The 15,244-nt window shown below is 40.9% G+C and overlaps 1 protein-coding gene across 1 annotated transcript in view; it reads left to right on the forward strand.

Annotated features, from left to right (window-relative positions):
* The window catches only part of ANKFN1 (ankyrin repeat and fibronectin type III domain containing 1), a 138,572-nt gene extending 129,538 nt beyond the window's left edge, over positions 1–9,034 (forward strand). Inside the window, exon 17 of the mRNA XM_060134735.1 lies at positions 8,238–9,034. Coding sequence (XP_059990718.1) covers positions 8,238–9,034 — 797 coding nt within the window. The remainder of the gene's footprint in view (positions 1–8,237) is intronic.
* Positions 9,035–15,244: the final 6,210 nt, after the last annotated feature.

Below are 15,244 nucleotides of genomic sequence, written 5' to 3' on the forward strand. Positions count from 1 at the left end.
TGCGCCACAACTACTGAGCCTGCACTCTAGAGCCCCCGTGCCACAACTACTGAAGCCCACGCGCCTAGAGCCCATGCTCCGCAACAAGAGAAGCCACCGCAACAAAGCAACAAAGCATAGCCCCCACTCGCCGCAACTAGAGAAAGCCCACAGCAACGAAGACCCAATGCAGCCAATAAATAAATAAATAAATGAATAAAAACAAATTTGTTTAATAAAAAAATAAAAGTGGAAAGGATTTCAATAATATTAACACCTTCTGTTTGTAAGGCACTTAAAGTATTTTTAACAAATTTAATTCTCATTGCACCAATGGAAGACAGGTAACATAATTACCTACATGCTACAGATGAAGGGGCTAAGTTCAGAGGGGCTAAGTGATGTGCTCAAGATCATATACACAGTAAGGAACAAGACAGGACTTCAGCCCAGGTTTGTCTAGTTTTAAGATAATTGTTCTTCCTGATACAACTGGGCTGACTCAAGTCAAGTACCACCAAATATAAAGCAAAATGAAAAAAATAAAATAAAGCAAAATGATTTAGGTGATTGTTTTCAGACATTTCTATGGCAGATGAAGTAAATTAGATCTTTTCAGGCTGCTTTCAGTATTGCTTTTAAGAGGCAATCAAATCTCTTTGCTCTGTAAGCGCTCAGATTTCAATATTCGTTTCCGTTTCAGTTCAACCCAGCATTCTTTACTGAGAGCCTTGTATGTACCAGATACCGTACAAGAGGCTAATAATACAGTGATGATTAATTCACACTCTAGTCCTCATGGTCTGTTCATATGTCCATGCTCAGATCAGATGATCTGGGAAACAGAGGATTTGCATGTCCCTTTGCTTGACTCCTTCCTTAGCCCATTCCTTCACTGACTGGCTTCTTCAACATTTACTAAGCAGAGATGAACAAGACATAGTGCATGCCCTCTAGAGTTCACAGTTAATGAGGGAGATAAAAATACAAGTGAATAATTTATAATAAACCTTGATAAATGCAGTAACAGAGATATAAATAAAATGCTTTATGAACCAAAAGAACTGAGCAACTAACTCCACCTGGGGAAATCAGCACAGGCTCTTCCTGAGAGACTGAGTCTTAAAATATGATGCTCCACTGAAATATTAGAATGTCAGCCCTTTAAAGCATACCTTCATATACTCCTTATGCCCCTACAACCAACAAATGCTCACTATTTGTACGCTGAGAGGTCAAAGTGCAAACCGTTCTTATAGAGCATTTGATCTGATATGGGCTGGAGAGAGGAAAAAAGTGACACAAACTCCTCAGCAGTTGCTTCTAGACATATCATTTTTACTATCAGACTTCTAGTGGGTTAAATGGTGGCCACTAAAAAGACACGTTCATGTCCTAACCCTCAGAACCTGCAAATGTGACCTTATGTGGAAAAAGAGTCTTCACAGATGTGATTCAGGTCCTGAAATAAGATCATCCTGGATTACCCAGGTGAGCCCTAAATCCAACGACAAGTGTCCTTATAAGACACAGATGAGAGTGCATGTGAAGACAGAAGCCGAGATTGGAGTGATGCAGCCCAAGGAATGCCAACAGCCACCAGAAGCTGTAAGACGCAAGAAAGTATTCTCCCCTAGAGCCTCCAGAGGGAGTGCAACCCTGCTGACACCTTAATTTCAGACTTTCTCGGCTTCCAAAGCTGTGAGAGAATAAATTTCTGTTGTTTTAAGCCATGAGTGTGTGGTAATTTGTTACAATAGCCACAGGAAACTAATACAAGACCTAACGTGTTTCTCTTACTAAGAGCTTAATACAGCTATGTGTGGGCGCCGTGCAAAGTGAATCAGATGAACCAGGTCCCAGCCCTCAGAAAGCTTCCACAGAAAGCCATGGGAATTCTAAGGTAAATGGCAGTAGAGCAGGTCTTTGGAGTGAGTCAAATCTGCGTGTAGGTTCCTATTCTGCCACTTATCAGCTTATACGAATTGGAAATTTTAATAAGCCTAGACTTCAGTATTCTTATCTGCAGAATGGGAACTGGTGTAAAAATTAAGTAAGATAAAGCACCTAGAGCACTTAGCATGATGGCTGGCCCACAGTACGTACTAAGTAAATAGCGAGTATTGTTATTACTATTGTGGATGCAAATGAATAGTACATATGGATAGCTGAATAGACAACAGTGATCAGCTAGAGAAGAAAGTTCAACTAAAGTCAATTTTCAATTAATTGCATGGATCTTATTTCCAGCCCAGTTTCAAATCTTCAGTTAACCTCTCTTTTTTATGACCCCTGTGGCACCTACCACTGCCATCATCAAAAACAGCCAACAGTTCTGACACCCGATTACTTGCAGTTCCCAATTTTTCCCACTAAAGATAGGGAAAAGTACTGTCTAAAATTTGTTTTAAGAATTTCAAAGTCATTCAGCCCAAGCCTTTATCCAGTTCTCTCCTTTTAACTTGAAAAGCTATGTCTGTCTTCTTCCCTAACCAGGAGTCCTTACATCTTTTTCACTAAGGACCAATGACAGCACTTGTGCTCCCTAGTGATCACCCCGCCTTGTTATTTCCATCAACGTACTACTCATATCTTCAACAGTTCCCTTTCCAACAGTTCCTTCTTCTCTACCCACAAACATCTTCCCTCAACTTTGCTACCCTACCACATTCCCATTCCATCCCTCCAGGATGCTCTGGCCAATTGCTTAAGTTCAACCTGTCCCAAATTAAATTTACCATCTCTTCCACTGCCCAACCCTGCTGCAATTAAACTCCTCTGGTTTAATGCTACTCCTATCTCCCAGGCACCAAGGCCTGAAACCTATTAGTCATTTCAGGGCCTTTGCACTTCTTTCTCCAAGTTGTCTGGAAGACTGCTCTCTAAAATGTTCACATAGCTGGTTCCTTCTGATCACTGAGGTCTCATCTAGACTCCAGAGACTCCTCCCCTGGCTACCTTATTAAAAGAACCTCCCTCCCAAGTCACTCTCTAGCTGAAGTCCAGTTTCATTTTATTCATAGAACTTTACACTCTTTGAAGTTAATCTTATGTATATTCTTATTGTCTAATCCTCCCTCTGTGAGCTGCCTGAAAGCAGAGACCATGTCTGTCTATCACAAAATAGGTGCTCAGTAAACATCTTTGAATGAATGACCTTCCTGGACTTCTCTTTTCTTCCACGTAACCACCACTCTTGCTCAGCCCCACAACCTAAAAAATGTAAATATTTAAAGGAAACATAGCTTGGACAACAGCCTCCCAGCTGGCCTCCCTGCTCTTTCCTCCTGATCCAGTTCTTCTTACATCCTACCTGCTACATAATTATCCTAAATCACAGCTCTCATCTTGTCAATTACTTCTTCAAAATTCTCTGATAATTACCCACTGGTGACAAAATTAGGTACAAACTCCTTATCTAGGCATTCACTGCTCTCCTCTGGCTCCACCCTACCTTTTAAAAAAATTAAATAACCTCTTTTAACCATTTATTTAAAATAATTATAAGAACAGCAGGTTGCAAAGAAATGTACAGGAATTCCCATGTTCTCTTCCCCCAGCCTCTCCCCAGTGTTCACATCTTACACGGTTCTTATATCAATACAATATCAAAACCAAGAACCTGGTATAATGCACAGTTTCTCCAGATTTCACCAGTTATACATACACTTGTGCATGTGTGTATGTATGTGTGTGTGTGCACATGCACATAAGCATGCAGGCTCGCTTGTATGTAATTTGTCAGGCTCTGCGTAATTTGTCACATGTGCAGCCTTGGGTAATCACCACCATAGTCAAGATACTCAATTGTACCGTCACCACCAAACTTCCTCTGTTACCCCTTTATAGCCTTACCCACCACCCCTCCCCACATCCTTGCCCCTGGCTAGTACAAATCTGTACTTCATCTCTATAATTATTTCATGAATGTCACATAAATGGAATTCTTTATTTGTACTGATGAGTATTATTCCACTGTATGGATGTATCATGCACCCACTGAAGGATATTTGGGTAGTTTCCAGTTTGAAGCTAATACCAATAAAACTGCTATGAACATTCATATACAAGTTCCTGCATGAAAATATACTTTATTTTTCTAGGATAATTCCCAAGAGTGAAACTGCTGGCATCTTACTTTTGTAGCCTCATTTTCCCAAAATTCCATTCCTGTTCCCATATTATAGTCAAACAGAACTACCTGTATTGTTTCATTTTCCTCTCTGGTTTCTAAGCCTCTCATCAACATTTGCATATTTATTATTAAAAGCTGCCTCAAAACACTTTTTGAAAGTGAAGAAATAAATTAAATAGATAGAAATAGAGATGAATGAATGGAGAGAAAAAATAGAGATGATGGAGTACTTTATCAATCCTGTCCCAATAAAATGTGATCTCCTTCCTATAAACCTGCATCTTATTTGCTAAACTTCTTTTATAAAAGGTATGTTCTTCCACAGTCTCATAGATGCATATATGCCCCTGCCTCCATTAAAACAGTAAAATCCCTGAAGCAGATCCTTTGTTATTAATTTTATATTCAGTCAGCCAGCAAACACAGTGTTTCTGTTAGAGCAGCAGCTGAAGCAAAACAAAATCTTCATTGTTGAATAAATGGATGAATTAAATATCTTTGCCCTAAGAGGGCTCTGGTCCAACCAGGAAACCAGGATGTTATATTTGCATTTAAAAAGATAACTAATAATACAAGTCTATACAGGCTAAGTAAGTGCCAAAGGATAATTGAAGGAAAAACTACTTCAGCAGTGCAGACAAGTGGGCAATCCTTTCTGGGACAGTTGGGGGCTGCTTCCTAAAGAAGGCTTTGTTTGAGGAGACCCTTGAACAGATGAGTAGAAACCCCCAAAATAAAAAGGGAGTCCTTTTTGATAGCCATTATTTAAAGAACCACATAAGGGTTGATCTCATTCTTTGTAGCTGCTGGATAACATTCCATAGTATGGATGTGCCCAAATTTTTAAACCATTCTCCTAATAATAAACACTTAGGCTTGTTATCAGTTAGGATTAAGTCTGGACCCTTGTTACAGAAAACCTAAATAAGGGTGTCATTAACACAAGATATTTTATTTCGCTCTTATGTGAAAGAAGCCCAGAGGTAGACAATTCAGCAACAGTATGTGGACTCCATCGTCTTCAGATACCATGCCCCCTTTTTCAGCTCCACCATCCTAGCACATGGCTTCCTTTTCCGAGGTTGCCTTGTGAGCCCAGCCAACACATCTTGTTACAGGCAATTGGAAGGAAAGAGGAAAAACAAAATGGCCTATCTCCCAGCTAAGCCAGCTCCCCTAATGCAGCCTTCCAAAAGTTTCATACCATACTTTCAGTTCTATCTCACTGGCCAGCATTTAGTTATGTGACCATGCCTAGCTGCAAAGGAAGCTGAAAAAAACGTGGTCTTTTACATGAATGCACTGCTGTCTCATACAAAATTTAAGATTTTGTAACTAAAAAAGGATAATGGATGTTGGGTAGAAGCCAGCAGCAAGAGAACAAAACTGAAATCTTTCCCTGCCAATGAGTAAGAAACGTCATCTTCTACAGTCAGGAAAAAGAAAAGAGGAAAAGAAACACTTCATACCCTGACCCTGATATAAACAAACAAGCAAAAAATATATATATTACATCTGGTTCTAGTCCCTAAAATAGAAGAAACCTTAATCCCATTTGTGTAAATTACTAACTCCCTAACAAAATTTTTTTCCCTTAAGTTTACAGTATTCTTACGATAATCATACTGATTTTCCACCATGCACGACTAACTATAACCTTGTAACACTGTGGGTTTTTACTCTAAATACCTGTTGTATTTTTTCATCAGCAAGCCAGCACTGAATTTGGACTCCCTTGCAGAACTTTGCCAAGTAAAGTATTTTTCTTTTCTTAAACTATTTTTCTTTTCTTAATGCTTCTGTGTCTCTAAGTCTTCCTTTCACAGTAGTCTCAGCCACAAGATTATTTCTAGTTTTATAAATCATGTTACAGTGAACAATTTGTAAATGCCTCCATGTACACATAGGGACAATTTCTCAAACATAGATATCTGAAAAAGGACTTGCTGGGACAAATGATATGCACATTTTTAATGTATTCTACCAAGCTGTTATCCAAAGAGCCAGACCAGTTTCTATTCCCACCACCATTATATGAGGGTTCCTGATTTCCCACACATCACCAATACAAGAGATTATCATTTTTATCTTCAGCAGATCTGATGGGCAAGAAAATGCCTTGTTTTTGCTTCAACTTGCATTTCCCAAATTACTACCTAATTAGTAATTATAGTCTACCTAGGTTGAATATCTTTATTATGCTTATTGGCCATTTGTATTAATTATTCTTTGAATTGTTGGTTATCTTCTACCTGTTCAGATTGTCTTCTTACTGATTTACAGGAGATCTATATACATCCTGTATATTAATCTTTTGTTATACATGTTATTACTATTTTCTTCCAATCGACCACTTACCTTTTTACTTTGTTTATGTGATCATTTGTTTTTACAAAGTATTAAACTTTAATGTAGTCAAATTTATCAGTCACTTCTTTTCTGACTTCTGGGGTTTTGCCTTGCTTAGAAAGACCTTCCTACCCAAAATTACAAACATACTGTCTTCTAATACTTGTACAGTTTGCTTGTTATATTTAAACTACATGGAATTTATTTTTATATTTGAGATGAGGCAGGACTTTCTCTAATAATTTACTAAAGGGATAACCAATTGTCCCAACACTACATACTGACTAATCTATTCACTCCCCTACTTTGAAATGCTATCTTTACCACATGTTCAATTATCACACTGAATTAAGACTGTTCCTGGACTTTATATTTCTGTTCTACGGATCCATCTGTCCATCTGTACACCAATACTACAAAGTTTTAATTACCAAAGCTCTATAATATGTTTTGATACCTCATAAATCAGGCTCCTCCCTACTGTACCTCAAAAAAAGTTAGCTATTCTCACAAATTTTCTTTTCCAGATAAATTTTAAAATCAATTTTCTAAATTCCATTTAAAAACCCTATGGTGGGGACTTCCCTGGTGGCACAGTAGATAACACTCCGTGTTCCCAATGCAGGAGGCCTGGGTTCGATTCCTAGTCAGGTAACTAGATCCCACATGTATGCCGCAACTAAGAGTTTGCAAGCCACAACTAAGGAGCCCACCTGCCACAACTAAGACCCTGTGCAACCAAATAAATACTAAAAAAGAAAAAAGAAAATTCTGTGGAGATTTTTGAATGGAATTGCCTCAAATTTAGAGATTTCTTGTTCTTTTTAAGAGGACTTTCATGTTTTCAAAATGAGCATATATTTACCAAGTACCTATTATGGACTGAGTTCTGTGGGAAATTCAAAGGATTGTAAGGCAGTCTTTGCCCTACAGAAATGTACAACCTGATTGGGAAAAAGATATAAACAACTAGTGCATTAAATGACAAACATCTACAGAACTAACTTGTGGCTCAGTATGATTGGTGTCGTATGCCCTTTGAGGCTGATTTTCACCTCTGATTTTACTTATGTTTTGTTTTTTTCTTTGGCCTTAATTTTTTTTCGTTTTAAACACCTGACAACGTGGTAAGTATTTATACATATAAACCATTTATTTCTTTTTTACAGTCACCCTAAGTAAGAAGTTCTACTGTCATCCCCATTTTGCAGATAAAAAAACTGAAGCTCAGAGAAGTTAAGTAACTTTCCCAAGATCACAGAGCAATCTGGAGGACAACTAGGATTTGAAACCAGGTTTCCCTGACTTCCACCACCATAACGCCTCCTCTCCTTCCTTCCCCCTTTTAAGTTCCTGCTACTTTATCAAATGTAAAAATCATCTCTGAAATAAAACTAGGGAACAAATAAATGAATGACATCCAGCTTTGTTCCTGTTTCATCCTCTCTCCACAAGCCCAGTGAACAGTAAAATTAGATGTGGGGAAGGAGGGCACATTCCCCTCTGCTGCTGCAAAGGGTGGTTGGTCCTGTCCGAGTTCCTCTCCTTCCTTTCCCTTTTAGCTAAGAACTTACAGGGCCCTACGCCAAATGAAAAAGTGTGGCCCCTTGTTCAAAAATTATTAAAATGTCAAGAAATGAGAGCAGACCACTAAACGAAGCGCAAGCCCTTCTAGGCACGGAAGAGGGATGGGGGAGGGCCTCAACCACAGGACCCTCCTTGAGCCCTGGCTAGGAGTTTCTCTTATCTCTAACAGCAGTCTCTGGCTTTGCAGATTCACAGCCCTGCTCTGACGAAGAAGGCTGCTCCGAAGTCTTCCTCCCCACTGACAGCGACTACGACTCCAGTGACGCCCTGAGCCCCCGAGACCTGGACCTGGTCTACCTGTCATCGCACGACATCGCCCAGCAGGCCCGAAGTGGCCTGAGCGGAAGCGCCCCCGACGTCCTGCAGGTGCACGACACGAAGCCTCTGTCAGGGCCACTCCAGGATGCCCAGGGCCGCGGCCCGGGGCCCGAGGCCGACCACTCGTGCACCGAGCTCCTGCACAGCCTGACCCTCACAGGCCCCGCGCCCAAGAACCACGCCAAAGTAGTACCGGGCGCGCGGCCGCCGCTGGGCTTCCTGGGAAAGCGGAAGCTGGCCAAGTCCCCGCACTATGGCGGCTTCAGCCGCCACTACCGTTGGCTGCGCATGCACAGCGAGACGCAGTCGCTGTTGCTGTCCGAGGGCGTGTACACGCAGCAGCTGTCCCGGGCCTGCGGCCTGGGCCAGGAGCCCGGGGAAGCTGAGCGGCTGGCACCTGCCCAAGAAGGGCCGCGGGGCCTGGCTCTGGCCCACGCCGCCAGCCTCCCAGAGGAGCGGAAGGGCAGCCTCCAGGATCCCAGGCCTGCGGTGCGCCGCATCTACGTGGAGCCCTACCCCGCGGCCCTGATGGACGCCAAGCCTTGGGAATCCTTGAGCCCGCCCGCCGGAGGCCCCTCGGGTCTGCCCAGCCTCACGGGCCCGGAGATGAACCCAGAGGGCCCGACCCCCTCCCCTGTGTCGGAAATACTCAGCAGCATGCTTTAGGGAGGCCCACGACTGGCTGTCCACAGTTCCACTGTGCGTCCCTGCATTTTCCATCACCCTACCCCCAGCCTGCCCCCACCCCACCATGTCCCCACCCATTTTTAAATGGTTTGAATGTTAAAAACCCAAAGGTTACAGGTTCAAGGTCCTCTTTTTTAGAGTTGGAGTGGAGGCGACAGTTGCCAGTGTCATTCCCAGTTCAGCCTATAAAGGGCATAGAAAAGCTTGTGTGTCAACATGGAGTCCTGGACACAACGGTTCAAACATGCCATCCTATTGGTGGCACCTGTGGCAGAGGTAGGACAGCCCAAAGGGCCACCCTCAATTCTGCAGCTGGCTATGTAATCTGACTCCTGAGCTTAGGCTCTTTCATGCATTTGTGATTGACAGGGAGGAATTCTATAGATGAAAATAAGATTAGCATTGTTTTTCCCTCCATCCCAAACCTTTAGAAGAGTTTGGGGAAAGAAGCCCAGTTTGTCTCTCTAGGGAATAGGGTCAGTGGACTTGTCCTGGGTTCCCCGTCAGCTAAACCAAGTCGTTCCAAAGTGCAGCGTTCTCAGCAGCTCACCAAATCCAATTTATCGGTCAGCACTGATCTAGTTAAGTAGGCCTTGGACAGGCCTTTTCTTCACTTAGTGCTGTGTGGAAACCTCCAGAAACAAACGTAGAGGAGGCTTCTCTTCTAGCTCTGTCTTGCAAAGATAGAATAGGGCGGGAAGCAGCCCTTCCTGTACACTCAGCTCCCATTCAAGCATGAAAATGGCTCGTGTATTATTCCAGGGTGCAAGGAGATGGCTGAGTTAAGTGAAAGCCTGGATTACACACAGGATAAGGGGAGGGAGAGAGACATGTGCAAAATTGTGTTTCCTTTCCAATCCTAAAATAAGTAAAGCCATGGTGGGGGCTGTGTCTCTGTGAATGATAATGGATCTGCTGCAGATTCTTAGGTGATAGATTTGTAATTGAGCAAGAAAGTGCCCTTCAGATGTGGCCAGGCAGGGATGGAGTTTTCTCAGTGACACAGGCACATCTACTCTCCCCCACGTAACAGGTCATGGGACAGACCGTCCAGAGCTTCGGTTGCTGCCTTCCCCTTTTCAATCCACCCTTCCAAAGTCAGTTTTGCCCCTGGATCAGTTGGCCCATTGAGCTCAGGGAAAATCTTTCCTTAGAAGGCCTGGCCAGTGGTTCCAAGGCTATGCTCAAAGACACCTGAAAATCTTGCTTTGGTCTCACTGCCTCCCACCTGGCTTTCTCACAAAGGAGAAACCAAATCAGAGAGCAATCCCACTGCATATTCAGAACAGGCATGAGCCTTCTCTCCTTTCCTGGAGCCAAGACCCATTCAGTTCACTGATATTCTAAATGGTCCTTTTCTGCTTCACAGGCATTTTAGTTAAATATTGCTCTTTATGGCCCTACCTCTGTCCTCACAGTTCTACCAGTCCTCCTCATGGGAGTTCACACAAAGTCCCCTGTTCACAATGTTATTCCGATTCCTTCCATTTTTAAAACATTTGATTTAAACATAAATAATTACCCTGGTGGGAAGGTACAGATTTGGCCCATGGCCTATGGTCATTAGAAAACTAAAGCCCAGAGCTCAGTCTTTATTTTTTTAAGAGATTTTACACTCAATAACCGACCCCCCGCCCCGACCCCCCACTCCGGCTGAAGAATCTTGATCAGAATCACTGCAGCTCCTTTTCCATGCCTGGGAGGATTTTAAAATGCAATTTTCTTCTGTTCTGAGTGAATTCTATATGTATGGAGTGTTAGAACTAGAAGAGAACCTAAAATTAGTCTAGAAGAGAACCTAAAATTAGTCTAAGTCCTTGCATTCACAGATGAAGCAGTTAAGGCCCAGAGAGATAAAGTGACTTACTCAAGGTCACAGAGCTGGTTTTAGTCTCAGAGTTTGGGTCAGAATCCACAACCATTCCCTTTATAGCAGACTGTCCCAGTGGGAATTGGTACACACCTAGTCAACTTTTGATTTTCTATAGGCTGCTTACCTAGTTTACAGGTAATTCCAAATTCAAATCCTTCTCTCAACCTTTACCTAACAGATTTCCAATATCACAGAGCTCTCTGTTGCCAGAAATTACAAATTTCATATACTAGCTATCTAAGCTAATTAATTATAATTAATTTAAAACCTAATCAGGAGAAATGCATTTGAAATTGCTTACCATACAACTCCCATTTAAAAATGAAAATAAGAGTCATCTCCACTCAGTTTCTTACTTACTTCTAATTATAAGACAGGTTATATATATTGAATGAGTTTGTGAGATGAGATGCTGAAATTGTCAAGGACTCAGAAACCAAGTGATTCCCTGATCATGACCTTTCTGGTGGCAAGGAAGGAAGTCTGTGACTAAATTAGATGGAAGACATTTGACAGGCAGCAAAAGCAAAGACTGACCCATCCTTCTGACCCTGCGTTTGGTCAGCACGTTTTGACACATTGGACCAAATAATAACTCATTAAGCAAAATGGCATTAAATTCAAACCCACTAATTTATATTAGGCACATGGGGTTATTTTTTCACCTTCTATGAGGAAAAGAGATGCGTGCCCACGAAATGAATAATGAACGTTAGATTTCAGTGGGCATACTTAATCAACTTGAAAATGCATTTTCCTAGCGATATTCCTATAGAAAGGTGGAATTGAGGAAAGCTATATCCTCAATAATTCGCTATTTGTTCAAGAAGTTTCCCTCTACCCATACCTCCACTTTGCAACTTCTTGTGAGTGTAGTTTAAATTAAAACATTCTTGTGAGAGAGAATTGTTTTCTCTAAATCACAGTCCTTTATTCATTTGTCCAGTCTTCTCATTATAGAAACTTTACAAAATCTGAGGACTTTTTGTTTGTTTGTTTTGCTTTGTCTTATCGGCTTTGTTTTGTTTTGTTTTGGATATGATGGACTTTTGTCTTTCATTCTTTTTAAGTCCAACTGGGGAGCCTCTGGAGGAAACTTTCCTGTTTCAGGTCTTCTTTTCCACCGTGTTTCTGACATGCTTAATTCTCACCTGTATTAGCTCGTCATTTGTGAAACCCTCAAATATCATTGACTGAGGTCCTCCCATATGTCCGTCTCTATTCCAAGTCCCACAGAGAACAAAAGAATCAAGTATGAAACAGATTCCCAGGCCACAAGGAGCTCACATTCTGCTATGAGTGTAGCCGTCATCACCATACATTTTCTTATCAATGTCTTAGAAGAGGCAGGAGCCTGTCGCCTCGGCCAGGCCAACACAGTGCATGTTGGGCTAGGCATCTTTGATTTCACTCTTGCTATCTATTCATAAAAGAGGATAGCCTGGAAAATGCAATTCATCAATGTACATGCTCGGCAACTATTTACAAGGCTATCACATCCTCTTCCTTCGCAAGGGTACTCGGGAGACAGTCATCAAAAACATTCACTCTAGGGAGTGGGTATTTTAAGAAGTGGTTACTTAAGATAAGGACCATTCCATTTTAAGAACATTCACTAATGTTCAAAGCAATAATTACACTGGAGAAAATGGTTGCATTTGATTTGAAAGTTGAATCCAGTTAGTAATAATATTCCTCCAACCCCCATTCCTGAAGGATCCCAAAGCACTTTATGAAAAGCACTGACTGAAGCCTGGTTGTGCTCCCCTAAAAAGACCTTGTCCGGGAGCCACCTGGCAAACACCTACCCCATCCTTGCCAGGAGATCATGCCAGACAAGTGGGAAAGAGGACTGGCCTCTCATTCATTGTTATCCTGCCACACGAACGTGCACCCTGATGAATGCTGAGTTCTTCCCTCGAAGACAACAATTTTAGACAAGTAGGCACACCAGAAAACCTCAACTCCTTGGCCCTCTTTTGTTCATCACGCTCCAACCAAGATGTACTCCCTTTCTCTTGGAGAACTGTCAACTCAAGCTGTTAAGGGGTCTGCAGTGCATTTCAGTCCCCTAGTTATGTCAACAGCACACAGAATTCACTGGCTCTTTAAAATTGATACTTGTTGGAAAGATGATGCCATTATTCTATGGCTCTCTCAACTTTGCATGTAGCAGAGCTACAGCAGAGAACTTGCATCTCTTAATATTGCTTATTGAACTATAACATACGAATTAGAGAGGGTAGTTATAGATTAACAAGAGAGCACTCTTAGCGAATTGAAAGTGCTACATTGTCACTTTATAAAGTCTAAATATTTTTCAAGATGATTCAATTAAGCAAATATGAACTTTTTTTCTTTTTTTACCTTTAAGGAAATTTGTAAAGGAGCTATTTGGAAAGCAATGATACCTCTTCACAGGTAGTAGGGTGAATAAGGAAAAAACCTGTTTCTTTGCTGGTCACCTTTCATAAGATGTTCAAACACATGGCTTATGACTGTTAAGCTAAACTTCAATGCTGCCTTACAAACAACAAGGGTAGTGTATTTGAAACTATGTTGTACAGCTTGGAAACTTATTCTAAGATCTTAATTCAGAGTTTTTCTGAGGTGTTGAACTTTGCCATTAGCAAAAACTATTTTTAGAAAAATCTATTGACTGTTTATGAAGCACTGATTTTGCCATATTTCGGGTCTCTGGTTTTTCCACCACATCTGCACACAGTAGTTATACATTTTTTAAAATTATTTCTTCCATTACTAATGAATTTGTAAAATTGTTATTCAAAAGGACAGCTGGTTTTGCTTCAATAGTCAGACAGGTGGACCTGTGACAATATTCTGTTTGGATAAAGGAAGTAGGAGGTTGTTGTTGTTTGTTTTAAATATTATCCTAGGGTCTTTTCTCTCCAGTTATATACATTCTTTATTTTAGCAAAGCCAGTATTTAACTTAGTTGTAAATGTTAAGAAGGTATTAGTTAATACTCTTTGTTCCTCTTCCTTCATTCCATGACATGAAAGTCTGACTATGCGTTCACAGTAACCACCATCCAGTAGCTGATTTATAAAAGACAAGACTGGCAAATTGTTGTGTTCAGTCACTTTGAGTTGCTGTGTTGCTTCTTGCCCCGTGACAAGGTTGACGTTTGGGGATTCTCACGTATATGGTCACAGCATCAGTTTAATGTTTGTGATGGAAAAAGAATTTAAAGAAGTGTGGGGTGGGGGAGTAGGGGTGTTTTATAGGAAAAGTCATTTCACTGACATTCTATCAGGCAGTGTTTAATTGCTTCCTGCCTAATGTGTACATAGTAATTTAGCTGATTATTGGTTGTTATTTGTTCAGAATTGATTGTATCTCATTGCTATGTATGCAACTGAGTGCATGTAAAAGTTTAGACTTCGGTCTGTTATCTGCACAATTTCGTGTGCTTTAAACCTCTGTAAATGTACAGATGAATCATGTGTGGTGTGAAAATGTGACCTCCAATCTTGAAACGATAGTATTTTGTAGTATGTACTTTTGCAGACTCTTTGAACATTTTAAACAGACATTGTAAATGGCCAGGACCCTCAATCAAAAACAGCACTGATAAAATGCATGCTTCTTGAGCCTACCAATTTATAAGAGGTCAGGGGTTAACAAGAATTAAGACAATTTTTCTAACGGCAAGTATTTTTGATAATTTCCTACATGCCTAATTGTATTTGAAAGAAAAATTGTCAACAGAAGAAATCTTACCTGTCAGAGGAAATGACTTTGTTTCATAGGCATTAAATAGTACTAATATATTTTTACTTTAGATCTAACTTGATGTTGTTGAAATCTAGTTCAAGGGTGAAGAAGTCAAACATATTTTTGATTCTTCATAAGATCTTTTGTTGTTTAAAGGACAATTTCCAAGCCCTTGTCTTCAGTGTGGAGGAATGTCAGTTAAATAATAAACTAATAGAATTGTCAGTATTTGGCTTACCTGATGCTTTTTCTAAGTCTCAATGAAGACAATTTTTCAGTCTGAGTTTTTAAAATCTTCTCGCTGAAACACTGAAAGAGTTACTATTGAAAGAGTTATAGGGCATTGTTTTGACAATTATTGGAAAATTCTGACCAGTTGGCCCTCAACTGATCGATAGCATTTGAGTTATTTCTCTTGCATAATTGGTTAATGCCAGGTATTGAAAATACAGCAGCAGACTACCATGGCAAATACTCTCACCAAATTGCACCCAGGAGCTGAGGCACCTTAACCTTTGCCCTTCTCCACTGCGTGCATGTTTAAATGTCTTCAGTGCATTTCTGCATGTGCTGTCCTA

Source organism: Lagenorhynchus albirostris, chromosome 20 (assembly GCF_949774975.1).
Source record: "Lagenorhynchus albirostris chromosome 20, mLagAlb1.1, whole genome shotgun sequence".
In the NCBI taxonomy this organism is placed as follows: domain Eukaryota; kingdom Metazoa; phylum Chordata; class Mammalia; order Artiodactyla; family Delphinidae; genus Lagenorhynchus; species Lagenorhynchus albirostris.